Source organism: Apteryx mantelli, chromosome 1 (genome assembly GCF_036417845.1).
Source record: "Apteryx mantelli isolate bAptMan1 chromosome 1, bAptMan1.hap1, whole genome shotgun sequence".
NCBI classification, from domain to species: Eukaryota; Metazoa; Chordata; class Aves; order Apterygiformes; family Apterygidae; genus Apteryx; species Apteryx mantelli.
Window position 1 is genome coordinate 149553492 of NC_089978.1, and position 27568 is coordinate 149581059.

General features: G+C 37.3%; 1 protein-coding gene across 12 annotated transcripts in view; it reads right to left on the minus strand.

Annotated features, from left to right (window-relative positions):
* Positions 1 to 11908: 11908 nt before the first annotated feature.
* Positions 11909 to 27568, minus strand: part of PLEKHA5 (pleckstrin homology domain containing A5) — a 178108-nt gene continuing 162448 nt past the window's right edge. For 6 of the 12 annotated variants that reach the window (XM_067306427.1, XM_067306442.1, XM_067306421.1 and 3 more), the window contains 7 exons: positions 26101 to 26216; positions 24670 to 24879; positions 21590 to 21736; positions 20093 to 20220; positions 19086 to 19231; positions 17775 to 17859; positions 11909 to 14771 (listed from right to left, as the gene is read on the minus strand). In XM_067306427.1, coding sequence (XP_067162528.1) covers positions 14753 to 14771; positions 17775 to 17859; positions 19086 to 19231; positions 20093 to 20220; positions 21590 to 21736; positions 24670 to 24879; positions 26101 to 26216 — 851 coding nt within the window. In that variant the 3' untranslated portion in view covers positions 11909 to 14752. Of the gene's footprint in view, positions 14772 to 17754; positions 17860 to 19085; positions 19232 to 20092; positions 20221 to 21589; positions 21737 to 24669; positions 24880 to 26100; positions 26217 to 27568 lie in introns of all 12 variants that reach the window. The other 6 variants (XM_067306466.1, XM_067306474.1, XM_067306397.1 and 3 more) reach the window with 4 other exon arrangements.

The window sequence follows — 27568 nt, forward strand, 5'->3', positions numbered from 1 at the left end:
GCACTCATTTCTCACCCTTCCCTTCAGACCAACTGAAACTACCTCATACTGCAATTGCATTTCTAACCCCACCCTCTCCTGCAGCAGCCAGTTAATCCTCCCTTTAAACTCAGCTTCTACTCTCTTTCCTTTTTAAAGTTGCCTTTAATCTTTCCCCATATTTGCTTAAAACCACGGCAATGGCCATAGGAAACATCACATCTCAGTTAGGTTGGTTTAAGGAAGCCTGTTGGGAATGCATGTTTGGCTGGAGTCTCTCTTCTATTAGGCTGACACCCAAAGCTGAGCCTGTAGACTGATGTTACAAAACACTCTGTGGCAATATGACTTCTAGAGATTACTAGGGTCCTTCTTCCTCCCCTCCCTGCCCATGTTTTGTTACAGCCCTCATGGTGACACACTGCCCCTTCTGTTGGGCCAGCACAGCTGGCTGTGAAATTCATGCCGTGAGCTAGATGAGAGAACCCATTTCAGTGGTAACTAGAAGAAAAAAATTAGAATGGCATTCTGGTGAACTTGGATCATGAAACTTCAGAAAACTCCAGACACCTCAGTTAAATATAACTGTGCTCATTTGAGGAATGGGAAAAACAAGGAACAGAGAAATTAAAAAATTACTAGGGTTACAAAAAAAATCAGTAGCTGGTTCAGGAATGGGAAACCCTATCCCTCATTCTAGAGGTTATCCAAAAACATGTCCTAATATTAATTATACTGCATTTATACTACCATAACACCCTGCAAACCCACTGAGATCAGGGCATCTTTGTGTTAAGTTGTATATAAACACAAATAGTAAGAGGAAACCCATGCTCCATAGATATTGTGATATAATCAAAAGGAATCAGATATGTTACAAATACATAAAACCTCTTCTTTAAAGGATACAGTAACTGACATTAAATTCGCTGCCACATGATACTGAAGGAAAACAAGTACAAAAAGCAAAACAAGTAAGAAAGCAAGAAGATTCCTTATAAGTGAAATATTATAAAGCTTTAAATTCAAGGAATTAGAAGACCTCATAATGCTGTTCATTTACAGGGATTACAGGCTGTTGCAAAAAAAAAGAAACATAAACACAAAATTTAAGATAGATACTATGTAGCCAAGATGAGCTATTAGTTGAGTATTGTTAATACTACTGAGAACCAACTCAGAATTTGCTTCAAAAGCAGAGCAACTTGCACTATTTTTACACTGGTATATCTATCTGAATATTAATACTGTCATCCTGTGCCTCTATATTTTTGTGTGTTCCAGAGGCTGGGATAAGTATATGCTAAAAATGAGATGTGCTCTTCTTTGAAACTATTCAGAAAAGTTTCCAAATGCTGCATTAAAAAATTTAAATAGGTGATCATATTAACAGATAAAACAATAATACATGTAATACTATACAAGCAAATAGAGCATCTCCTTGTCATGCCTATTGCCCGTATTTTTCTTGTATATTGTGATTTGGAAAATACATCTATGTAAATTATCAGAGAGACATTGTCTCCTCATCCCAAAGTACCCTGTATTTTCTTGTATACATTATTTTACTTGGCACAATTTGTTGTTTTTCAATAAAAGAAGGCCAACATTCTTGAGTCTCAGAAGAATCAACATTCTTAAAGTGTGCAATTTAGATTAGTTTTAACCAAAGGTAATTAACATATTTGCTTCCAGATTAAAGAGTCTTTACATGCTGTTAATTTGGGGAATGCATGTTTTCTTCATTCTTATGCAAAATGAGCTGGATTCCAGCTTTAAATGAAGGTGTGCACCCAACCACAAATATAGAATTGCTACCAGTACCTCCATTTATTTTCTTCAGGTCAGTTACTACAGAACATTACCATTAAAATGAGGTAGGGTATTCCAATAGAGGGGGCAATTCTGCAGGAGCACACTAGTCTCTAAATCTATCTATATATATATATATATTTTTTTTTAAAGTAGATGTGAAGTCAGTTACAGAGTCTCTCTTTACACACAGAGATTCTTTTTAAAACCAGAAGAGTAATCAATATCTTGCATGTTGCAAAACCAATGTGTAACCATTACAACCAAACAGAAATGAATAATGAATTGAATGTTAATTAAATACAAATCACATCTTGGAAGGGGTACAAGTATACAGCAGCTTTTCCACATTCTTCTAGGATTGCTTTAAAACTTCCCTTTTATAATTTGTGGTCATATCTAGAATATGGGTTTGTTTCATAGGACAGTCTTAACTTTTTTACATTAGTATTTATAAAATTTAAATGAAAATTGCCATACAGAAATCTAGTTATAATTTTTAACTTTTTTTTTTTTTTTTTAAAGAGTCTCTTAACTGTTTCATCTGAACAGCACATGAACAACCACAGTTCTGGGCTCCCCAATACAAGACAGACGTGGATGTGCTGGAGCAGGCACATCAAAGGACCATGAAGATGACTAAGGGCTTGGAGCATATCACACATGAGGAGGGGCTGAGAGAGCCGGGACTGTTTAGCCTAGAGAAGAGAAAATTCAGGGGCGATCTTACTAATGCGTATAAATAGCTGACGAGAGGGTCTAAAGAAGATGGACCCAGACTCTTCTCAATGCTATCCAGTGAAAGGACGAGAGGCAATGGGCACAAACTGAAATATTGGTCATTTCAGCAAAAGAAAAAGCTTTTTCACTGTGAAAGTGGTCAAACACTGGAGCAGGTTGCCCAGAGAGGTTGTGGAATATCCATCCTTGAAAATATTCACATCCTGACTGGACACATCCCTGAGCAACCTGCTCTCTGACCCTGCTTGAACAGGGGGGTTGGACTAGATGATCTCCAGAGGTACCTTCCAACATCAGCCATTCTCTGAAAGTGAGATATTATTCCTGTATTACACAGGAATACAAGCAATGTCAAAGCTGCAGAAACAATAAATATTTCTGAGTTCCCAGATCTGAGCGTATACCCTGGCTTTGTCCCAGCTCCACATGGGGTTGAAACCCACACTCACACCTGTTATGCCTTGTACCATGATTTCTGAAGAGCGGAAAGGAAGCCTAATCAGGCCACAGAAGCTGGGCTGAGCTGCATGACTATGAGACCAGTAGTGAGTCCCAGCAGGTAGGTTTAGATGCAGCCTGAGACACTAATGACTGCATTCAGATTTCTTGTGATAGTGTGTATGACAAATGTAGGGTCCTGCTAAGGCCCATGAAATAAAAAATGATGAGCAACTGAGACTGCGCATTCTCCATGAGTGCCAGATCTTGGCATGCTAGAGTTAAGGAAGAGGGGTTAACATTGAGAGAGGCATTTATCACAGTCTGAAGTCAGCCTTGAGCTAGATGCGGTAATGGAGCAGGATCTCAAACTACAGATTTCCCAAAGCCTTAACAGCTGGACTATTCCTCTCATTCCTCTTCTCTCCCCACTCCTCTGCTAATGTTACAAGAAAAATTTAAGTCATGTGGAATGTTTCTGACACAGCTGGAGATATACAGCATTACCATATATAAACATAAAATATTATTTAGTAGGCCTGAGCATGAATAATCAAACTCTTGAATTTCAGAAAAGTTCAGCTTTGCATCAAAAAACTAGTATTTCCATTATTATGGTATTCACTGAGCAGCAGAAGTCATACTGAAAGTTATCCAAACTGATTTAACAATTACAAAACCAGCAGGACAACTTTATTGTCATTAGTCACTAATGACAAATACTTATTATAGGTAGTATATTTATCTTCTGAACTACTAGAATGATCTTTCTAATTTGTAACTCTTCAAACCTTTCTTATAAGATCTAGGATCTGTCATGTTCAAGGAAAATAAGCCAAGTCCAAAGAAGCACAGTGTCCATCCCTATTCTCAATCACATCTGAGAGAGAGAGAGAGAGGGAGATTGATGAGAACAACCTACTTTTCTGTGCATAGCATTCACTGAATGTGAAAAGGGGCTTCAGCAGGACCCAGAAAGTAGCTGTTGTCATGACAGCACTGGGAAGCCCAGGGATTGAAAAGATCTTCATCAGCTCGCAGCAGCAATTCTCTGCCAAAGGAACTGCACTGCCTGTCCGCATACCGAAGACAACAGAGCCAGGGGAATGCCTGCTTGTCAAATCTCCTTAGTTTTTACTTTGCAGACTTCCCTACTCTTGCCCTCTGAAGCTGGCATCCAGTTGCAAGTTAGCAAAAACACGTGTCATCCCCCCCCAGTACCCCACACACTTACTCTCTCATTCATCTATCTTTACTTAGCCTTCCTAGATTCCCTTTTGCCTTTCTCTGGAAACAAAGTTACATTATAATAGAAGGCAGTAATCTGCAGAAAACCGGTACAAATACTAGCACATTCTGCAATTCAAGACTATCAGTGTAACAACTGTCAGTCCTGCTATCTCAGTGTTGTGGGCCAGCATGTGTACGCTGTGATGCTTGCATGGCAGCTTTGGGGCAAGAGGTTGGGAGGATTTTCGTGACAGTATCAGCAGACTGGGGTCATGCTCTGGCAATGCTCAGATCGTATCTGGTCTGTTCTGGCCATTCCTTTGCAAGTAAATGTATTGCCTTTCACGCTGTAACTGGGCAGCCTGCCATCCAGGCCAACTGCCATGCTGTGAGTACTGCAAGCACCAGTTCTGAGGACTTGCAAGATCGTTCCATTCACAGTGAAGCTTTTATTTTACAGAAGTGACATAAAATGATTGCTGCGTGGCTGTGACCATCATAATGTAAACAAGGAAGGAGAAAGTAAGGTACTTTTTGACTTTGCACAGGTTGGCTGAATTCCAATATTATGCATTTGACACACTAGGAAATATAAACGTGAATGTTTGGAAACTTGCATTATGGTCATGCTGATTACCGCTAATGGAATAGAAATTAAGATTGGACACTTTATACCCAATCTTGCAACAACCACCTTTATTGCAAATTAAAACCTCAGAGATGTGTGCTCTCAGATGAACTCCGCAAACCTTTTCTGGTATTACAATTTGTCTGGTTTCTCCAGTATTGATGGCAAAATTCCCACTGACCACAGTGGGACCAGAGCATCAAATGTAGCCCAGGAACTGAGGAGTTCTGAGGAACTTCTAGCAAATCCTGGTATCGGTGGCCTACAGAGAATGGCTGCCAGCAGGCGGGGACTGTCAGAGATCAGGATTCAGCACGTATCACTGGAGAGATCCCAAGTTGCACTGTGACCCTTCAATAATTTAGAATTTAAATAGTTCAGAGGGTCCCTCTCTCAGGTACCCTGGAACACATTGCAGAATTGGGACACCTAAAGCCTAAATTAGCTTAATGCCCCAATGACATGCCCTGCAGATGTGCTGCATGTCATCTAATAGGCAAAGCAGAGATTTTCCCCTTCTGAAGTCTATTCCCAGCTTAGTTGCTCACAGACTCAGCAAGCAATTGACTGTATAGGAGTGGGCAAACCATTTCATCTTTTCGTTATGTATCAATTTAACCATAGTTAGAATGGGCATAAGAGAGTCTCTTTTGCCAGATTGCTCTGAGGTACAGGCGTCTTTCTTTGAAGCCCTCCAGTCATAGCTGCTGTTATACATACACATGGACTGTTCTTAATAGAGCTGGGCCTAGTTTTTAATCACATAACATTTTTGATTTTATTCAATCTTTTAAAACTGTTGTTTCAGAGAAGGCAAGCATTTGTCATCTGTTTATTTTAATAATTTTTGCCTATTGACACATTTAAACTGTATTCATGAAACAAATACCCTTCAGCATTTCTTTTCCTAGACAGTTCAGTAACCCAAAATAATCAACCATACTGCTTGAAATATAGTAGGAAAATGTGGGCACTATAAATTATTAGTAAGCTGGTACTATAGAGGCCTAATATCAGGAAAAAATGGCAGTGGTTTGGCTTCATGTTACATTGAACTGGATAATTTATCAGAACTGTCATCTTTACAGATGAGTTTCTAGCTGGGTTTGGCAGTGCTAAGTATTTGTTTCATCTTGGTGAAAATTGGATTCAGTTCTTTAAAGCTGAGAAAACACAGGAGACTTTTTTTATAGTGCACTTTAGAACAAGGTGAAAGAGATCTAGTTTTAAATGTACTGTATCTTATAATGATTCATGTCTACAGACACATCTTTCCCATAAAACTGAGTGATCCTAAGTTGAGAAAACTATATGATTTAGGCTGTGCTGGTGCATGAGAAGCACAATGAGGAAGTATATATTATACAGTAAGCGTGATTCAGGCATTAAAAGGTATCAAGGTATCAGCTCTGTAAAGAACAATCACCTACTTCTGCCTTGTTTCTTCCAAGGAAAATCCTTTTGGCCTCACCTCAAGTCATGGCTTCTCTGCTCCTTGCTGTCTTGAGCCCTCATTTCCTGACCTTACACAAATGTTCCTCAGCCATATTCACTTCCCAGTTTCTCTCACAACCTCAAGCTCCACATACAGAGGTAGCAAAGCAGCCAGTTTAAAATGGGACTCTATAGTAAAAACATTCCCCCTCACCACCCCCCGATTTATTTTGAAGTGAATTAAGTGCTGGACCAATAGTCATGAGCCACTCATCTTTCAGTTTTATTACGCTAGCATACATCTCAGAGCTCTTTTTCATACTAATATAGTCAGATTTGAGTTTTTTTTTTTTTTTTTGCACCAGGTGATCTCAATCCACCACCTGCACTGTGCTGTGGTAACTTGCTTTGGCATATTGCATATACACTCACACCCATTACATACAACTTGTTTTAATCAGCCACTTATGCTCTTTACTAAAACATATGTACAAACATAAATAACCCACTTTATATCAGGCTTGAGCTAGTATGATAAAATATATGTTGGTTTAAAAATGATACATATACAAAAACATAAAATATTTCACACTTAGTCCCCCTCCTCCCTTACCTAATTATAGTATTAATGAGCAACATGCTGAATTTCGGATGAGATGTAGTAACCACAAGAGATCAGACTCTTGCACAAATCCTATCTCACATTGTCATGTTTGCAGCATGAGCATGTGTAACTTTTAATCACACAAGTTGTTCACCTAAAGCCAGCAGTGCTGTTCCCATTTGGACTCAGGCCTGCTATAAGAACGTGACCTTTGCTGCCTTGGTTGTACGTGACTCCAGGTTAGGCCACGGACATGCTTCCTCTGTGTTGCAGTAATTTGTCCTGTAGTTCCAATTTAATATGATCGCTTCTTATCTTTAACAGTTGCTGTGCACAATTAAGCAGCAATACCATGGCACTTAAAAGTCACTTTGTTGTTGTGGTTAGTGAAGCAAGTCTATTCTGTGGGAAGAAAAGGGCTCTGAAATGCAACTACAACCCTGCAAAGAAACCTATTTATGCCAAGTCACACTAGGGACTTTCTTCATTTAGATTAAAGGATTGAGCCCTTAATATTTGAAAATACACAAGAAACATACAGCAGTGGATCATTGAGTATGAAGGTTAACAAAAACATAGCCTGGCATTAACATTAAAAAGGCTCTAATTTTTCTTCACAGGTAATTAGTTCATACAATGAAATAATCTCCTTTCTTATCCTGGAAACACATGCATAAAACAGCTCAGATAACATCATTTACATATGGGCTGCTGCATACGCATGTTAATGTCTGGCAGTGAAAAGTTCAGACAAGTTTGTAATCCCAGATTTCCTGCGCGTGCTCAGCACCCAGATTCCCAGAAAGCCAGAATAGAATGAGGTACTAAATATTACTAAAATGACAGGTCAGCTGTGGTTTGTTCTGCATCTGGACTGCTTGCAAGTTAGGCAGTTTCCCAGACCATAAGATTTTTGACAATTCTGGTTATTTTAACATCAGGGGTCTTTTAAACACATATTGGTATTTGTATATCACAGAGTTTCTTTTGTCAGTCACTTCTGCTTATGACAATCAGTCTAAGCCTATTGTGTTACCTCCACTTGCTTTGTCCGGGTTACTATATTGCTTGGTATTGGAACCAATCTGCATTCCTATTTAAAGTGCTATCATGTCACCCATCAGCAATCATTTGCTTTCATCCCTTAAAACTACTATACAATAGTAACCACGCTATGAGGCCAAAAGCACAGGCAGAGAGGAAAAAGGAGAAAAACTAAAGTGGGAGAGCAGCAGCAGCAGCAGCTGCTAGGCTAACTTTGTTCTTCTGGGGTCTTTCCAGTTGAGCACTTGAACTTGGGCTTATAATGTGCACGCCCTTCATCTTCTGCTTCCCCTGTTAATGCAACTTATCTCCCCAGTGCAGATACTGCAAAGAAGTTTAGATTGGCTGCTTTTGTGTCAAAGCCAACAGGTAATAATACTATTTTTATGGCACAGACCAGTGAATTTGTGCCTACTGGAAGCTGCAATGGGAAAAAGGGAAGGGAAGCCTCTCATTGCAGTAAAATTGTTGGCGGCAGTTATGGAACACAAATCCAGCTTGCTGGGAACCTTTAAAATCAACAGCAGATACTCCTACTGTTGTTGGAAGAGGCCATTGGATTAACAGAATAGAAAACCAGTTTGCTGCCTTCAAAGATGCAGATACAGTATCAGAGGGCTTGGGAACTGATTAGAAAGTCTGGAGCGCTTAGACTTTAATTTGAATTTGCTCCTTTGTATAATCATTCTCCTAATAGTTTAGAGCCATCAGCTGTAAAAAGATCTTAGACCTCTCAGACTGCCCATGATTAATCGCCCAGAAATATCGCAAAAGTTTGGGATCCTGTTCAAAGGTGAAGTAACTGGAAGTGCTCTAACCTGGAACCAGACATACTGGGAAAGTTGTATGATAAATCATGGCAGAGCACCTCCCTGAGTCCAAGGCTACCTTGGACTGCTACCTTTCACAAACATGACCTGACTGTGCTTCTAGGGGTCCACAAGATTTTAATGAGGCGAAAATGATCAGTGTCATGACTTCTGCTCCTTCTTGCCCTAAGTTCTGGAGAGCAGAAATGAGGAGGAGCTTCGTTAGGTTATAGTTCACTGTTCATATGCTATGGAATAGCTTTATGAAGATCAAAAGTTTTAAATAAATGCTATGAGTTCAGAGTAGTTACCTTCCTGTACATGAAAATCATCAGATCGTATAAGCAAGTATCATTTTCCCAATGTTGCAATTCATTTAAGTATTAACCAGTTCTCCCTCACTAGCACAAACTAAACAGTTATTTTAACTCATGCCTGCTAACCTTGATAACAGCGACCACTACCTCACCTTGCCTTTATAAAAACACTTATGTGTAGATATAATGTACAAGAAATAGTAGTTGCAAATATTATAGATATGATGATATATGCTAAGAAAACAGAAACTGAAAACAGAAATAGTTCAAAAGTTCTTTCCATCAAAATTCCAGGTTTCCAGGCAATCTCCTTGCTCAAGAAATGACAACTTCAACTAGTCCTCACTCATACACACATTTGCTTTAGTACAGTAACAGCTCTTGTATAGGCAAAGTCTCTGAAACAGTCTCCAGACTGCAAAAAATCAAACATGAAGTATCATCAGTCACAAACACCAGGAAGAAAACATTAATGAGAAAGTTCAGCTATCTTTTTTCTATCTGTCTAGGTATAACCATTACCATGTTAAAAAAGAGAAAAATGCAACAGTGACCAATGACAGTTCCCAAAACTGGATGAACACGAAAATACCAAAAAATACACTTATCTTTAAAGCTAAGGCATCTGAAACACATTCTTGTTGGTGAATGGGATTTTATCAAAAAAGCTGTGCAAAACAGTGCAGTCAGTTACACATAGAATTAGCGGCAAGACTGAACAGAAATTCATATGGTGAAAAGGTGATTTTTATGAGTTTAAGAAGTGTTGAATTTTGCAGGTTTTTGCAATCACTTTGAAATTTATGACAGTTTTCTCAAATTCTTATATATTCATTTGCACTTAACAATTATTTGATTTTTAGCAATGTGACTAATACTTCAAAAAAAAATCTTTGTTCTTGTAAACGAAATCTACTGCTGAAAATAAAGGAGACTTGCATGTCGTTTTATTTGCAGCAAGTTACTTGGAAAAATTAGGTGCCTCATGGTATGCCTTGAGCCTCATTTTTCAAAGATGCTGAGCCGCTGCAATTTTTGTAATCTAAAGCTAGAAATTGGTGACCTGGATTCAGCTGGCCCTGTTCTTTTGTCGGGACAGCTGTTGTATGGATATGGCATTTTTTTCTCCATACAAGGTATGCAGAAGATTTTACATCTTGGGCTGAGAGTGGATTTAAATTTGCAGAAGAGGGATCTGAACACGGGCAGTCACTTTGCTGCAATTCAGGAGAAACACCAGGTGAGAGATGACGATCAGTATTTTCTGGAAATTCTCAGTGACCAAGTCGCTAGGTCTTAGGTAGATTGTGCTGCTTCTACTTATGAACTTCAAGCCACAGGGTCTGCAATTTTTAACAATACTGATTTCACCTTCAAGAGAGGAAGAGGGTTGCTTCCATTTTTAGTCTCCAATTCTTTGAAGTATTCCTTTTCCGTTGAACAGGGATCTGGATAGAATTTGACCAAAAATTCATTCCTTATTTTACGTTTGGTTTCAGCAATAAAGAAGCTAATGAGATCACATCTGTTTTTGTCCTGTTACACTCTACAGGAGTCCACTGGAAACAGCACCATTTTCTTCCAGCATTTTCTTTTATCCCAAACAGAAGCTAACCCAGCCTAAATAATGTTCTTCAACACATCCATAGAAAGACTGCCACATGAACCAATTAGCAGTCGTCCTAATGATGGTACTTACCCACAGTTACAATCAAGAGTTGCTTGCAGTTTCACAGCAATGGCTATCTAATACATTTAGATAGATCTTAAAAGATTTTGCTTGGAGTATGACAAAGTGGAGAAACATCACATAAAAACACCAAAAAATTCATTCCAAAAGTAACATTTGAATATTGACATATCTGAAACAGCTGGGTAACAAGTTGTGCGTGTCAAGTTCAGAAAGCAGCTGCTTTTAGCCTTCATTTTGGGCCAGACATTTGCTTTCAGCCACCAGCATATTCCATTTTATTTTGTAGCAGCTTCTTCAGCGTTCCCATATGGACAGGCTAAACACTCCAAGAATATAACTGCAAGTATATATACTGTTCTTTAGAAGAAATGAAAGCCAGATGTTGCTCTGCTATCTTCACGGGCAACCTTAAAAAAGTTAAATTAAGTTGTTCCAGATACATTATTAATGCCAGGTATAGGCAATTTGTTCATAGGCCATTTAAATGTCAACTTTCCAAATGATGGAAAATAACATTTTAACTGAGGATTCAAATTGAAATAAAAAGAGTCTACCTTAGAATAACTTCATAAAATAAGTACAGCAGAATCCAGGATTACAGGGACAAAAAAAATATAGTGCGGAACAGACATGATGACCTGTTTCTGAGACCTGAATGAGTACTATTTATGGTTTGTTTTATTAAAAAAAAGAAAAAAAGTACCTCGCTGTTACAATATAACGGAAAGTTTGGGTTAAGACCAGCACAAGCACTGATTAAAGATCTTTCACTGCACTGCTTTACTCTTGCAGGATATAATATAACCCGCCAGCCCAAATGCTAAAGAATTTAGTAACTCTATTATTGACAGTGCAAACCGTTAACATTCTTCATGTATGGTTATTATATCTAGTGGATCCACTAGAGTGAGTAATAATTCTTTCCCAGACTGTCCAACTAAAGTGATGTAGATAAAAACAAACTGTTTTTAATTTTTCTGATTGCCTGAGAATAAGACCTTATGGTACTAGTTTTATGACAGATTTATTTATAAGAAAATTTTTATTTAACTGAAGACTATTTTCCCCCTGCTCAGTTGTAACAAAAACAAGGATTGGGTTTCAATTGCCCTGATGAGTTCTTTCTCTGTGAGCCAGTCTACAACAGTTCACACACAAAAACTGCCAAGACACCAACTATAACTTTTTTGAGTAATGTCACTTTATTAAGGAACTTAGGAATCACATTCTGTAGTAGTCTTGGAACAATGCAAATAGTGAACAAAAGACAAAAATAGATGTAATTGGTTCTGAAGAGCATGAACATCTGTAGAGAATGTGTTGCATTATTCCTAAGGACTCTACTTTTGAAAAAAAGCACACGTTCTGTATATACAAGTGTCAGTGCAATAGCCAATAAAGCAATCAATCAGAAATATAAAAATACCCTAGATACAAACTTAAAATAGACATTTGAAAGCTGACAGTGTCAGCATTCTGTTATTTCTATACCTCAGGAGCATGACCACTGGGATGAGTTATTCTGATGAGGTAAGAGACGGTAGATGCTCTGTGATAACACAAAGCAATACATTTTTCTTCCATAAGAAACAAAAGATAGAGCACCCAATGAAATTTCAAATCTTTGCTGCAAGTGCCCACAGGAAGCGAAACTACAGTCTATGAGTGTTGCCACATTCCTGTAAATCATCTGTTTGCTGTCTTTAGCAACAATTATACCAGCAAAAACTTGACAATTCCTCCCCACTCTCCCAACCTCTGTATAAATTGCACCTGCTTTGCAGCTATACCAAACCAGCAACACCTATAAACAGACACGTTCTACAAATGTCCAAAAACCACTTAGTCATTCTTTCCTCAACGGATTGCAAATCTTTTCTTGACAGCAAGGACAAGAAGAGATTGCAAAGCTTGACAGCTGGACAGATCTCTCTTTACGGGTTAAGGAGAGAACAGGGTGTGTTGTATTTGCTTTGCTTTGCCCCAGGTATTTCAGTGGTGCCACTAAACTTAAATCTTAGCTGGCTGAGCTATAAAAATCAAGCTCCTTGTGCTCACTCAGTTTTGGATGTGCGGATGGACTAATCTGGGGCTACTGTTCCAATAAAGGAGGAAAGGCTATTTGGCCAAACTGTCAGCCTCCTATTTCTTGACTTTTTAAAGAGAAGCAAAAAATGCGCTTTATGTCTCTGTGTGGTAAAGCACCCCAGGAAGAACTGAGAGCAGAGCTGGGAGTGGCAGAAGAGTAAGAGGAACAAAACCTCCTACTTTATAGGGGTAGAGTGATAAAGAGTTAATTTCAAACTGCGTGTCAAACCCAGGCACTCCTTTATGGAAAAGCACAATGAATTATGTAGTCTCCAGTACCTTCAGATTAACTTTAACAGGATATGATTTATCTAATGGGCGGGGGGGGAAGGCACAGCAGGAGCTGGCACTCTTCTTCTTATGGAACTTTCCTTACCACTTATGGCACACACGTGCACTGAAGCATACAGCAGTTGCTTAAATCTTTAGAAAATTCTTATCTTTATATCCTAGATTCAAAAGCTTTCCCTTTAAATCTTTTCATTTTTCATCATTCTTTTGTAAACCTCTTTGGTCTCTGGCAAATTCAGACAGATTGTGAGATGGAAAAGTGAAGCTAGTAACATCTGTAGCCTGATGACACTTGACTATTTCAGGTTTTCTTTTGGTTCATGGAAGATGCTTTGCAGATGTCAAAGCCTCAAGGAATCATCATACTTCTCTCCTTAACCCTACTAAATGTGGCATTCAACAGTTGCAGATATTGAATTCCTTCTCACCACACCCCAGTGAGACAGACTATTACTGCTCAGGTAAACAGGCAGGCAATGGAGGCACAGAGTGACTAAGTCATTAATCCAATGACACGACACAAGTCTGGGAGAGTCAGGAGCTGAACCTGTATTTCTTGCGTCTCAGTTGCAAGTTGTCTTTTTGTTCTGTGTTGCAGCCTCGTTCTTTGCCATAGAGGAAGACTGGAATCTCTTAAAAGTCTGTCACTGCTGCGCTGGTTCATAGGTGACGTCGCCGGTGAGAGAAGAACTGTTGTGTTCCCCGCATTGAGAGGTGGAACACGCCGTATGACAGCTGTTGGCTGGAAAAAATACTAACCATACAAGTCCTTAAGAACATCAACATTTATTTAATATGATATAAAAGAAATGAGATATGAACATTTGTATTTGAACAATAATAAGTAGCTTCTTATACTTACATCAGATGTGCTCATTGTATAATATATACACAATGAATATAATTACATTTGTACACAAACTAAATACTGGATTGAAAACCTGCTTATTGCTGTACACACCCTAAACCAACGAAGGAAAAGCCCAGTACCTCAAAATACCTACACTCCATTTTATTTAAGAAAAAAAAAAAGCACTAACATTAATGTATATGTTGACGGAAGTGTGGCAGTAACTGCTGACATTGCAACCTGACCAAGAAATAATTACAGCAGAAACGGGACATATTTTACTAAGCAATAATAAAAATGGCACATTTTAAATATATCTATATGTATATATATATTTATATATATAAAAATTTTTACAAATAAATGTTAAAACAATACATTGTAGTGTTAAAAAGTGTAAAACAAGGTTTAATGGTGATATGTAAAATTAACTGATTTATAATGCATCTAAAAGAAGCAAAAAGCAAATTTATATGATCCATAATTAAAAGAACACTAAATTCAGGAAAATATCAAATAAAGTTCTGACTGTAGGCTGCACATTAAAAAGAACCTTTATTTTATGTGCACAGAAATCATAGCAGCGAGCTGGTATCAGAACAATCTGAAGGTTGTTGAGTGTACATATGGGCCATTTAAAGCTCTCTTGGAATAAACATTTTCCAGGAAGTGATAAAATGATGCTCTGTGGCCAAAAGCATCAGAACTATGAATTTCATAGATTTAAAATATACTGTACAATATCTTCTCACATTTCCATAGGTCAGGTCCATACATCTCAGGCATGAATTTTTTCAACAGAAGCTGTTAGTGCTGAAAGACAGACATAGATTAAGTTATTCTATTTTAGCAACAGCAGAATATTGTATAAAGTAACTCCTGGGATTACACACAGCACGGAATTTCTGACCTCACCCTAGCAATAGTTATCAACAACATAGAACATAATAAATTATAATGTATTTTAGAAATAAGTTGTTTCCAAAATAATTTTCCTGATGAATAATACGGCTGTCAAAGTACTTTGACAGCAAGAATCAAAAGTAAAACTTTTTTTTCAAATTTACACATCTTTGTATGAAAAACAGTTTACTCCGAGAGTTTTAACCTGCTGCATATTGCCAAATCAAGTGTTCTTCATATAAGATCAGTAATAGCAAAGACCCTAATTGCTTTTACAAATGACAAGCAAGGCTTGAAAACGGATGCTGTATTATTCATTTGCTATACCGTAACGGGCGTTCTGCAGTAGTACTCCACCCAGAGCTAGCTGCATTTTGGTAAATGCTGAAAGGACTTCTATAAATAGCATTAACAGTTCGTTAGTAAAAATGTTTCTGAGCTTTGGATCCAGGTGCTGTATAAAGTTTCATTATCGCTCCATTATTCCATGTAAATGCATTGCTTAAAATGTAACAACATCAGTAGTACACATCCAGATTTGTCTCTGCAATGCAAGAGCTGTGATAAAGAAAGTAGCTTTGTGTTAATGGTTTTTTTCTTAGTCCTAGAATATCCTGTACCACCAATTTCCTATGCCAAATTCTCCCGGCATTGTGCCAAGAGTATCATTTTACTAATTGACTGTAAAAGCTAAATATAGGTATTACCTCATTATTCTCTGAAATCTGCCATACATTTTCCAGATGCCTCCTGAAAAATTGGGTCTAGTAAGAACAGGCCTGATCCTAGAGCTCTGAAGTTCCCTCCGCTGCACAGGATTTCTTGCCCTTGAGAGAGACAAAGCTCTTGCACACGAGAAGACCTACCCTCCAGCAAAGCACTGGAGATACTGGGATACGGTCCCAGAAAGCAAGGGGCAGGAAACCCTGCGGGCTAGCAGATTACGTTCATACATCTCCTACATACACTAGGCCCAGCTCACGGCATCAATTTGTTTTGGAGCCCCAAGAAAACAACTAACAAGGGCATTGAGTGCAATGAGGAAGTTTGCAATGCATGTGCACATACGCTGAATAGTTTTTCTAACTCCGTTCAAATACAAAGCAGCCAAAAGGGGTATATTTTGCTTTCTGGAATACATGCTCCACTACAGCGAGGCGCGTACAAGCAGAGAGTAACTTGTAAAAGTACCAGCCCAGGGATGCGTTACTTTGTCACAAGCAATGACGTTCTGTTTGTCTTAAACGTTAAGGTTATAGTTACAGTGCTATAGATGCATAACACTGTGGGACACCAAGGATTAGGCATTAAATTACAGATCAGATCACTATACCAGCTCTTCACCTTTGCTAATCTCAGATGTAGCAAAAATACTTAAAAAATGAATTTGCAGATCTGATCACTGGAGCTGATGACAAGAGCTGAGAGCAACTTGATGAAATTGGTAAAGAGTTTCTGGTGAAATTATAAGTTGCTCCCCTTCAAGACAGGCGTGCTGTGCCTGCAGAGAGAAATCAGCAATACAGTTTCAGACTCCTGATCTGCAACTGAGTTGACTAGGTAACGTTTGTCCTAGTTAAAAATAAGAGGCATCATAAATGTGTTTATACAGTGAAATTAAAAAGCATTAACACAAATCAGTATTTCCATAAAAACCAAATGGTCCCACTAATCAGTTTTAAATACTTCCATAATATTACTTTTTGAATAAAAGCATTAAGAGTCCAAACTGAATCTAGTCATGATAGACACACCCTCAGGAAGCCAACACCACAGGTGTCAGTATTGAATGCAATCTTTACATGCAAAAGGACAAAAAGATGAAGATATTTTCCATTTTGTTAAAGAATAAAAATAGTTTCCTGCCTACAGTTCATATAAGAAAGGAATTTATGATGCACAGTAGGCATAATTTTGCAAAGATTAAAGCTTGGTGATATAGATTGGGACAGTAAATGGGAAAATGCATTTTAGACCTTCCCATGCTAAATCACTGAAAACTTCTTGATTTAAATTTTTCCTAAATCATATCATCTACAACATTTAACATTACCATTAAAACAAAGCTTGTTCTTTTAGTAGAAAGCTTATTTAAACAGGTGCCTCCTTGCAACAAAAAAAATGTTGATTGATTTAAATGCTGGTAAAGCGCCAAAGCATTCAGTTTTGTATCCTATTAGTTTCTTTAAATACCTGTATAAACAAATATGCTTACTTATATTTCTACTTTCATTCATCAAGTAGGTAACACTACAGGCAAGAATATGTAAATCTAGCCAAACTCATGCTTTCTAACTTGATTCCTGGAAGAAATCATCTAGTATGGAAAGGCAAGAGAAAGGCTATCTCTGTATAGAAAGAAAAAATATATATTTTTGTAATTGTTATACTTCTTCCACCCTCATTTTTCCCATTCTATTTTTCATGCCCCCTTTATCTGTGTCTTAAAGCCATAAACTCTTTGGGACTTTATTCCATGCCCTCCTATGCATCCCTAAGAGCTCTAGCTCCCCTGGCCCAGTACCCTGACTGAAGCATTACGGCTTATTTGCACCTGAGCACTGATGCTCCTACCTTAACTGCATATCTGCTCTGTAACAGCTTAAGTCTCTCATATATTTTAGCAAAGGGCTATTATCCTGCCATTTGAGGAAAGTGTGCTTGATAAGCCAATTAGTCCTTTCTCTTTGTATTTGAATACAGAATACATTACTTGCAAGCAAAACCATACATTTCTTTGTTTTATTTTATTTTCTAGTTAGGTTGTATTCAACATTGCAAATACCTTTGTCTTCCATAATATTGTCTACAGATGTTTCTCAGAAAGATAACTAGAATACACACACTGAAAAATAATAGGAATATGGCAGGAGGGGAGGGAAAAAAAACGTACTTGTCTGTAACTATACACACATGAAATGTGATCCTTCTGTGAGCTGTGGTTGTGTAGATGGAGCTGGTGACAATGATGATTCTGGTGAAGAAGGCAAACTTTTCACTGTGAGTCATACAGCAAGATAAATAAAAATAAAAGTTACAGAAGGCAAGGCTTAGCTTGAAATCATGATTCCAAGCCATAATAATATACGCTTGAAAATCATCATTTCAAACCATAAGAAATATAAGCAGAATCAAATGAAAGTTACCCAAGTAAAGACTTAAAATATGATCTTTTTAAAAACCACAGCACAATGAACACAATTCAGAGAAGAATGTAAGCTCTTCTCAAGAAAGATCATCATGCAGACCTATAAGTGACTAGTAGAACATCTAAGGAACAAAAACGGAACACATGAAAGCTAACGTTATTTACATTACAAAGAGAGGAAACATTTTGACAGAAGATGTAAAATTTAACTGTTCAGGATACTTCTAGATCCACCTTTATATCTCTAACTCAGAATAACTAAGCATTTCTTATTCTGCTTGACATTATAAAATGTATTTACAAGTTCTGGTCTGGATTATCAAGTCACAGAAAGGATTGCTGACTGCACTACAAAGGTCCAGGTCACCTTTTAAATCCATAGATTTCAGCATTTTGCTTACTCAACCATTTCCCTCACCAAATATTCTAATAACACCTTAAATTGTCTTCTTTTTTCTTGCTCCCCCACATGCTCTCCTTTCTTTTTTCTCTTTGCAAAAACAATTCTGCTTTACTCCAGCTTTTGGTTCTTGCAGGCTGCACCACCAGTTGTATTACCAATCGGCTACTGTTTTTTGTTTCTACACATTTTCTTACTCCTGAAAACATGACCAAACAGTGGTCTTTTATTTGCTAGCTCATAATCTACTGTATATACTGGAAACTCTTGAGGAATCTTCAATCTTGGTGGTATTGGAGGCAATTCATTAGCAAGAAGGTAAGGGTAAACAGTGTATAAATATCCAGGATTAAGAAGTTGTTCTACACGATGAATATGGAAGGATTTGCTCCAACCAAAACCTACAGTCTGACTCAGTTTCTGGCAACAGTCTCATCCCTGAATTAAATGTATTCACAAGATCTACATAAAACCTCAGAAAACTGGAATTTCTGTAGTTATCCACTGGGTAACTACTTTTCTCTTTATGTTACCCAAACACACATTTGATATCTAGACTATGTCAGCACTTTTCAATTCACAAGGATTTAAGAGCATCAAAAGACATCACCAAAATGAAACAAAATTTTACACTTGTAGTGTGTAGGTTGTGCTTCAGTCAAACCTTTTTTCATACCTGCTGTTTTCTGACTTCCTTTTGAAGACTGTGCTGCTAATTCAAATGAAGAAATAATCCCTTCTTGTTCTTGAACGCTGACTATTTCACTTTCTTCTGAATGGGTTTTAGGTTTGTGGTTTGTAACTGTGGTCACATTCTGCAAGCTGATTAAAAAAAGCACAGCTTTTAGAACACGCTCTAACTTAATTTCAGGTGTTAACCACTAAGTATAGGAGTTACAATTTAGTTTTCTTCTGCTAATAGAAAAACCTTGCAACTTGGAAGTTGGTGTAATGCAAGTCAAATACCTATTTTGAAACACTTCTACCTTGTAAATTTAGACTCTTCAAAGAACTGAGTACTGTTAACTGAACTCCTTTCCTTCACACATGCTCAGTTTCCTACTACAGGATACCTATTTCACTGAAGTGTGAGAAACAGTGAGAAAGGTATGATCAAATGTAGGAACTCCCTTAGGATTTATAATGCAACTGTAGAATCTGTGCAATTTATGAAGTTATGAATCATTAAAGAGGAATATCTGAGATACAATATTCCTCTAATTTTGCTATCTTATGAAACAGTGAAGTAGACATTAAAGCATGAGGTGTAAAATAAGCCATTTAGTCTGCTCCTGAATGTGATGTTTTCTTAAATATCAGCAAAAAAGAACTTGCTATGGAAGACTACTACCTTGGCTGAAGCTTTCACAAAAAAAAGATACAAAGCTTGAGCCAACATAACTACCTTTTATATTCCAAAGCGAGGATTATGAACATATTCTGCCTATAACTGGGACAATACTTGAAAATAAACATTGCCTCTCCCACCTACTCATCACCTCTTACTGAACCCTTACACTGCTCAAGTTTCTCACTGGATTTCTCTGTAAGTAAACCCCTCAAACATATAAAGATACCTTATAAGTATTTATGATGGTATTTCATTAGCTGCTTGGTACTTTCAACTAATAAATACAATGTGCAAGCTTAAAATAGCCCCTCCACATCTTGTTTTATTTTTACCTTATATCACCATCATGTGTTTCTTCCAATTTATTTTTCTTTTCCTTTTCTGCTTTCTCTTCATTATTTACTTCTTTTGAGTCAGATACAACATGTGCATCTGATAAAAGACCATCAGTTTTTGTCAGCTATAAAAAAATTGAAATCATGAAACAAAAAGCTGTAACACATACTAACTGGTAGACAAGAAACACAGTATCAGGAAACAGTTTTATTAATGGACAAATTTTGTCATCATGTAAACTTAGTAACTCAGAATTACATAACTTAAGAAATTTTTATCAATACCATTCAAGTTGATAGTGTTATCCTGAAACACACACCACAGTCAACGAGCAGGACTTGGCCTAATAGCTTCCAGAATTTATCTGAACTCTTTAGATTGCAGCCTCTGTCTTTTCTCTTACTATCCCTCTCTTAACAATGCCAACGGCAATTCCAGCTGCAGGAACACATTGCTGATGAGCTTGAATGCTGCTCCTAAAGGTCTGATTAGATACAACTGATGGTAGCGTGTCACATAATACTCCTTTAAAAGACTTGACTACTTAACATAAAGCAACAGGCTCTCAGTAGAAAGTGCTTTTAAAACCATGAGAAATAACAAATGTTAATAATCTAATTTTATAGCATTATCCATCAGAAACATGCTTTAAAAAGCCAAATAAATATTGGAAAGCAAAAGGAAAAATGAGGGAGGAAAAGGAAAACCAAAGGGAGATTAATGAAAGAATATGGATAGCAAAAGAGGGGAAAAAATTCTACACAAGCAAATTTATAAACATACAATTGCAAGGAGGATATGCTTATGTGGGAAAAGCTCCAGTAAACTCTGCTCCTCACAGTCAGCCTGCTTTTACTGAGCGTTCAGGGCATTTCAGTACCAAGGTAACACTGCCAAGTGAGTCAGACTATTTTGAGACAAGAATCAATCTGATGACCAAATAGCACAAATCGCAGTTACCACCTAACTTCATGTGTAAGTTATGGTGGCAGCTTTATTCTGCTTCTTTTAAACAATTTGATGCACTGGTGCCAACCACACAAAGAAGTCAGGTGTAAGAAATGACTGTCAAAAAATATTAGGATATCTTATACAAAGAACAGATCAATGATTACTAGTTAAAGATGCATCAATATCAGCTTGGTTTTCAAAGAAGCAACTCTCAAAGACCATTCTGTCATTTTCCATCAATTAAGACATGAAGAGCTAATGTTAAGTAAAATGAAATTTAAGAAGACTACATACACAACTAAGAAAAATGAATTTCTCAGCAACAGACACATCTGATCCAATTTGCACTATATATGCTGCACAATATTGGTAAGAATTTTGCACTATAAATGTTCTGTAGAACATTTTTTACATGCAAGAAGACACCTTAATCTTCCAAGCAAAATTAATTGGCTCAATCCCCATACTCTGCTGTCTGCAATTAAAAAAAATTCTACCATAGGACAGACTGATGAACCCTTCAATTAAGCACCGTTTAGTACCTCTTTAGTAAAATCTGAATTATGTTCTTGTGCTCCATCATCTTTTAGTTGTGCTATTTCTTCTCCAGGACTTTCATTATTTTGTTTCAAATTATCTTTAACAGCACTCTCTATGTTACTAGGTACAGTATCATCCTTTTTTCGACTCTGCAGAACAAAATTGATATATAGACACTTACTATTAAAAAAGTAGTTATTACAGTCTCAGTTCTGCCTGAGGCTTGCACTCTCCTTTCTGAATATGGTAACAAATTACTTAAGAAACCTTGAGCATTTAATCTCAAATTTTCTAAGTGACATTCCATTGCAATACATACCATAATCCAGTAAGCAAAATTAAAACTGTTTTTAAGAACTCGCTGTTGAGTTTCTTAATTTTTTTGTATATTTGAAAACTGCCCAATGTACAACAGTGGCATAAAGTAATATACACCTTAGGGAGACCACTTGCAGTAACATCTGCATTTAGGCTGCCTAACCTTTTTCTTCTGTGCAATATTATTATACTTCCCCCCAAGAAGTTCCAGCATTTTTATTCATTGCCTTTTCTTATCTTCTGTAACTCCATTTATATTTAGCTCAGTTACACACAGGTTTAGTACTTTTCTTATTTAAATTCATAAGCACTGATTTTTTTTTTAAACTTTTTCCTAATTAAAAAATTATTGATAAAAACCTACTTCTACAGTGCAAAATTTACAGCACACTTGCATGCATGATCTCCAATTATCTTGGGTATCTTCCAAGACTACACTGTTAACTGATTTAACAGGGGACATCTGATACTAGCAGAGGACAAGTGAATGAGGTTAAAACCACAATATTACTTATTTCATAAAAAGAGCCATTGCACAGAGCATAAAAATATGACAAAATTTTTGAGGAAGGATGGTAGAGGCGTCTTAAGATTTTGAACTGCAAAAATTATGTTGTCAGAATAACAAACCAAACTGAACTTCATATAAGTCATGTCGAACTAAGTACTGGGATGGAGAAACACAGGAGCCATGAAAGAAGCAAATCTTGTGGTTGAATTCCTGTCCAATTAAGCACATGAACTCTTTTAGGAGGAAATTCCATCTAAGCCAGTTCACAAATCAACCTCTCTGCTTTCCTACATAAAGTATGCACCCATATTGTACACTTGTCCCAAACAGTAACAATTGTTAACTGACTTCCTTTAGTATTTTGATAATACTAAAGGATATTAGTATCCTTTAGAAAGGATACTAATTTCTTTTATATAACTAAAGGATATTACTATCCTATTAGTATTTATAAAGGATACTAATATCCCCTTTATATAATAAAGGATGTTTATAAAATCCTTTTGCTCCAATTCTTAACAAAACTTCAACTGAAAAGACTTCCAGCAGTTAATGCTACTGCATCATTTTTCTGTGTGAAATCAATAGAAGCATTCCTATATAGAACAGAAGCATTAAAACTACGCTTTTAAAAATAAGTAGTATTAATACAGTGTAATGGCTCACCTTGGGGCCCTTTACCAAAAAGCATTCTGGAAGAATAAGAAGCTGCCACAGGAAAAGCGATCTGGTAGCATGGACTACTAGCTAAAGATCTAATTCACACACATTTTCACTTACACTGTAAATTTCTCATCTCATTCACATAGCATTGATTTCACCCAGCAGCCTGAAGTTTATGCTGACATGAAGAAAATTCTTTTGAAGCCTGTGTGGCAAGTGGTGCTGCCACACAGGGTTTAGGATTTGGCCACTTTCCCTCTCTGCTTCCAGGGTAAGCAGAGTACCTGCTAACCAGATACAATAAATACACTACTGTTAGCTTCCTCACCTTGAAGTATGAAATGATACCTAAGGAAAGTGGTGAAGCTCAAACACCTGTGCAAAGAGTACAAAAAAACTTGTGCAAAGCTTTGCTTTGCACTTCCTCCTCGTGAGAAAGGCCACATTATTTACAAAAATATCTGGAGCAGCCACCCTGCATTCATGACATCCTCTCAAATACAGATACTGCAATGCAAAGGCAAAACTTGAATTCAGTATCTTCAGGGGATCCAACCTTGTTGAAGGAAAAGTAACTTTTGCATAGCTCTGAAGACAGTTTAGCATGCTAGTTTTAGATTAATAAAAATCCTAAAACTTATTTGGAAATAAGTGACCTCTTTACAGTGCAATGCATTTAACCTGGCTTTGGAGAATCACATGTCAAAACAAATGTGAAACATGAAAGGAGGTATTTCCAGGTTACTCTAAAATATTAACAGCAGGATCTATGAGACACAAAGTGTGTCAGAAGATAAAAAGATAACTCTATTAAGCTCTTGAAAAAGAGAACATGATTCATTTTTTAACTCAGCTGTTGCAAAGTAGCAGGCTGTGTCTGTAACGTGCACCAAGTTGAATCTATTTCTGTTTTTGTCCTGAAGGTGTTTTTTTGTTTTGTTTTGAAAGAAGTATTCGAGTCAGTATTTCCTGGTTAATAACAAGCAATTATTTCCTCCACCTCCTCCTCTCTCTCCACCCTTACACATTTAATAAACACACCACTTTGCCTTAATTGTTGCTTAATAAAAGTATGAGTGAGAAAGAAAGTGAGGATTCTATTTTTATGAATTTATGGGCTCAAAAACCACAGCTAAAGAGAACACCATTTAAGAGCTATGGTGTTAAAATACACACTTACCTACGAATGTTTTATAAATCATTTTAAAGATGTTTGTATATACTACATGACACACGATCTTCATGATTTATACATCAAATGATTCATGATTCTCCCTGACACTGTATTCAGTGACAAAGCTTGTAATTTCACAGTTTGTTAAATTTGACAAAATATCATAGCTGTTAATAAACATCACAATGCATAATGTATATATGTAATTTTAACTATTTATTTTCAGGAAAAAGAAGGTGAATTTCACTATCATTAGGTATAAACATGAAGATTGTCATCTCCCTTTCTCTTGTGCCTGGTAGAGAATTGTGACTGCTCTTCTATATGAACAGTCTCAAATAGGCACACAATATCATGTGACTTTGGAATAAGAATAATTTCCTAAAACTTATTTATTTAACATATTTGGGACTCACCTGTGTCAACTTAAAAGGATTATCTCTGACAAAAGACAGGCTCTGTGAAGGAGACTGCTCTGAAACACCAATAATATTTAGTCCTTTTCTCTTCTCTCTTAGGCAAGCTTGTTGGTGCCTTTTTATTCGTTCCATCTGTTCCTCCACAGTCATTCGAGGCCGAGTGCTTTCTGCAAGACACAACTGCTCCACTGCACTTCTTGGTCTCTCCTTAAATGGAAGGATACTTTTTTTTAAAAGAAAGCAAGATTCTAAACTGTTCAGCTTATCACAAAAGATCACCTAATGATTTACTAAAAAGCAGAAAAATAGTTGGCAAGAAAAGATCTCCTATGTATCTGAAGAAAGTACAAGAACCAATGATTAATAAATGAATGCTGACATTGAAAATAAAAGGAAGGAATATATCTATCTAACCATCTATATTTAACAGTGACATCATTACCAATGATAAACGTCAAGAGAATGGGTAGATGCTTTCTCAAAGCCATCCTGCCAAGTTTAAACAATTTACCAAATATTGTACCATAGTCAAACACTTGACTGAGACAGAAATATAAATGAAATCTAATGATCCATGATATTTCTACCAGTTGATCTAATAGTCCCTTCTATTTTTTTATTCTAAGAAAAGATACAGCTAGACATCATTTAATAGCAAGTGAAAAGTGGTATTCTTTCTTCAGTCAACATCCTGCTACTTTTTCTCTCCTCTCCCATTCTTCCTGCAACTTTTCCTCTTCTATTTGTTCTCCAGCTTTGGCAAAAGTCCCCCTCTCGTGCCTGAACTACCTGCATTTTAACTCTGTCTTCGAGACAAACACTGAGGGACTACCTGATCTGAAATTTCATTTATTACCCACATATTGATCACTGTATCCTTATTTTCTGGCTGCTTTAGGTTTTTCCTAAATTGTTTTTGCAGTAAAATAAATAAAACCTAGTATTTATTATACAGAGATTGTTAAATTGTCCCAAAACCCAAAGATAAATCCTTCAAAAAGGTTAACAGAAGATGCTTCACATCCTTTCAATACAACACGGGATGACTGCTCACTGCTGCTGTCCTGAGTCTAACAACAATAGTAGTGATGAACTATCAGAAAAAAATGAGCTTGAACTTCAGCTCTCAGTTGCTTAGTAGATTTTTCATTGTCACTTAGCTGTTCACCTGTTTGAGTGCAATGAAATCTCTGTGCAGTTTACTATATATGACCTTTACAGTTATGTCATTCTTTCTATAGCTGTCTCCATTAATATGGTATATTTTGTCTTACCTCATAACGTTGTGATTTTTATGTAAAGGAAATGAAAAAGCTACAATTTTTTTTAAGTAACTACAGAAATTAAGCTTAGAAAATTAACACATCACTACCCATGAATGATTGAAAGTTTTTATTTTATTTTATGTTTTATTTTATTTTAAAGTACCGTTCTTAAATCTATCTTCTTATTCTTCCTTAAAGTGACATAAGAAGCTATTGTTGAAGATTCTGGAGTCGGTGATTTGGTTCTAGGCGGTACAACTCCCACAGGAAAATGTGAGCCTGTGAAACAGTAAAACAACATACTAAATGCTACAGAAAATATCACCAGAAGAGTTTATTATTTTCTAAAATTTTATGTTGTCAGCCCTGGAAACTGTTCTTCAAAAAGACAACAAAGACCCTAATGCCTAACTATCATGGCTGTTAAGGTATGCAGGTAGATTACTAGCCTCCAGCCTGAGGTTTATCTAACCGAACAGAACATGAGAAACTACTGCACATGATAAGAGAAATTACTGGACATAAAAGTAACAGTGAGACACTGACAGAAGTTATAGGTAGCACCGTGAGGAATGGCTAGATTTCACAGATGGTTAAGGGGGAGTTATGTGAGAGATGGCCAAACTTCACAGATAATTGGAGGGGCGTATTGAGGACTTTCTGGGAAGCAGAACTGGCAAGACCAGCAGCGCCTAAGTAATTCTATCAGCAATAGCACATAAGGCCAAGCTCACCTAGATAATGGTATGAGAAATACAACATTTGGGTATGGATGTAGCAAAAGTGGCACAAGTGAAGTAATTATGTGCAGGCTATTTACTTGGTGAGGAAACAAGGGCAGAGAAAGGGAGGGGTCAAGGTGGACAGGAAGAACATGCATGGGAAAATAGGAGGGAGAATAAGAGTGGCTGGTTGTGTGTAAGCAAGCTGCTGGTCAGTATGCTTTGTCTGGCCAAGCCCTATGCCTGATTATTACTGTCTATCCTATCTTTGTATGAAACTTTATTCCTAAGAATTTCCTGTGTATGAATGCATGTGAGATGCTAGCAATCTTCAAGTCAGACTAGCTGGCGAGTAGGATAAGAGATGTGGGAGTCAGCTATAGGGAGATCATAGTCTGGCAGCCAGAAATGGGAAAGACTGAGGGTCTGCGAGCTGGCTACTGGAAGCACCATAGGTCTGGATCTGCTACAAGAAAGACCTGTTTGTCTGCAAGATGTCTGTGAGCCAAGACTAGCCAGTGAGCAGAGGAGGTGTGGGAGCCAGCTATCCAAGAGACCTTAGGTCTGGTAGTCAGATACTGCAGAGGCTGGGGGGCTCTGAGAGTTGCCTACAGGAGATACCATAGGTCTGCCCGGCTCCTGGAAGGACTGTGTGTGCACATCTGTGTGCATCTGCGAGTGTGTGCATGGGTATGAGATCAGCTAGCAAGCTTCGAGCCCGATTAGCTGCTGAGTAAGAACAGATCAGGCTGTTTTGCTCCATTTTTATGCACGTACTGTTTGTGCTTAGGTGTTTGTGTTACTCTGCTGCTGGTTGGGCACATCTGTACCGAGTGTGTGTGCTTGTGCCTGTTGGGAATATGTGCTCGCTCAGCCTTGCTACTAGCTGTACCTAGGGACAGGGAACTG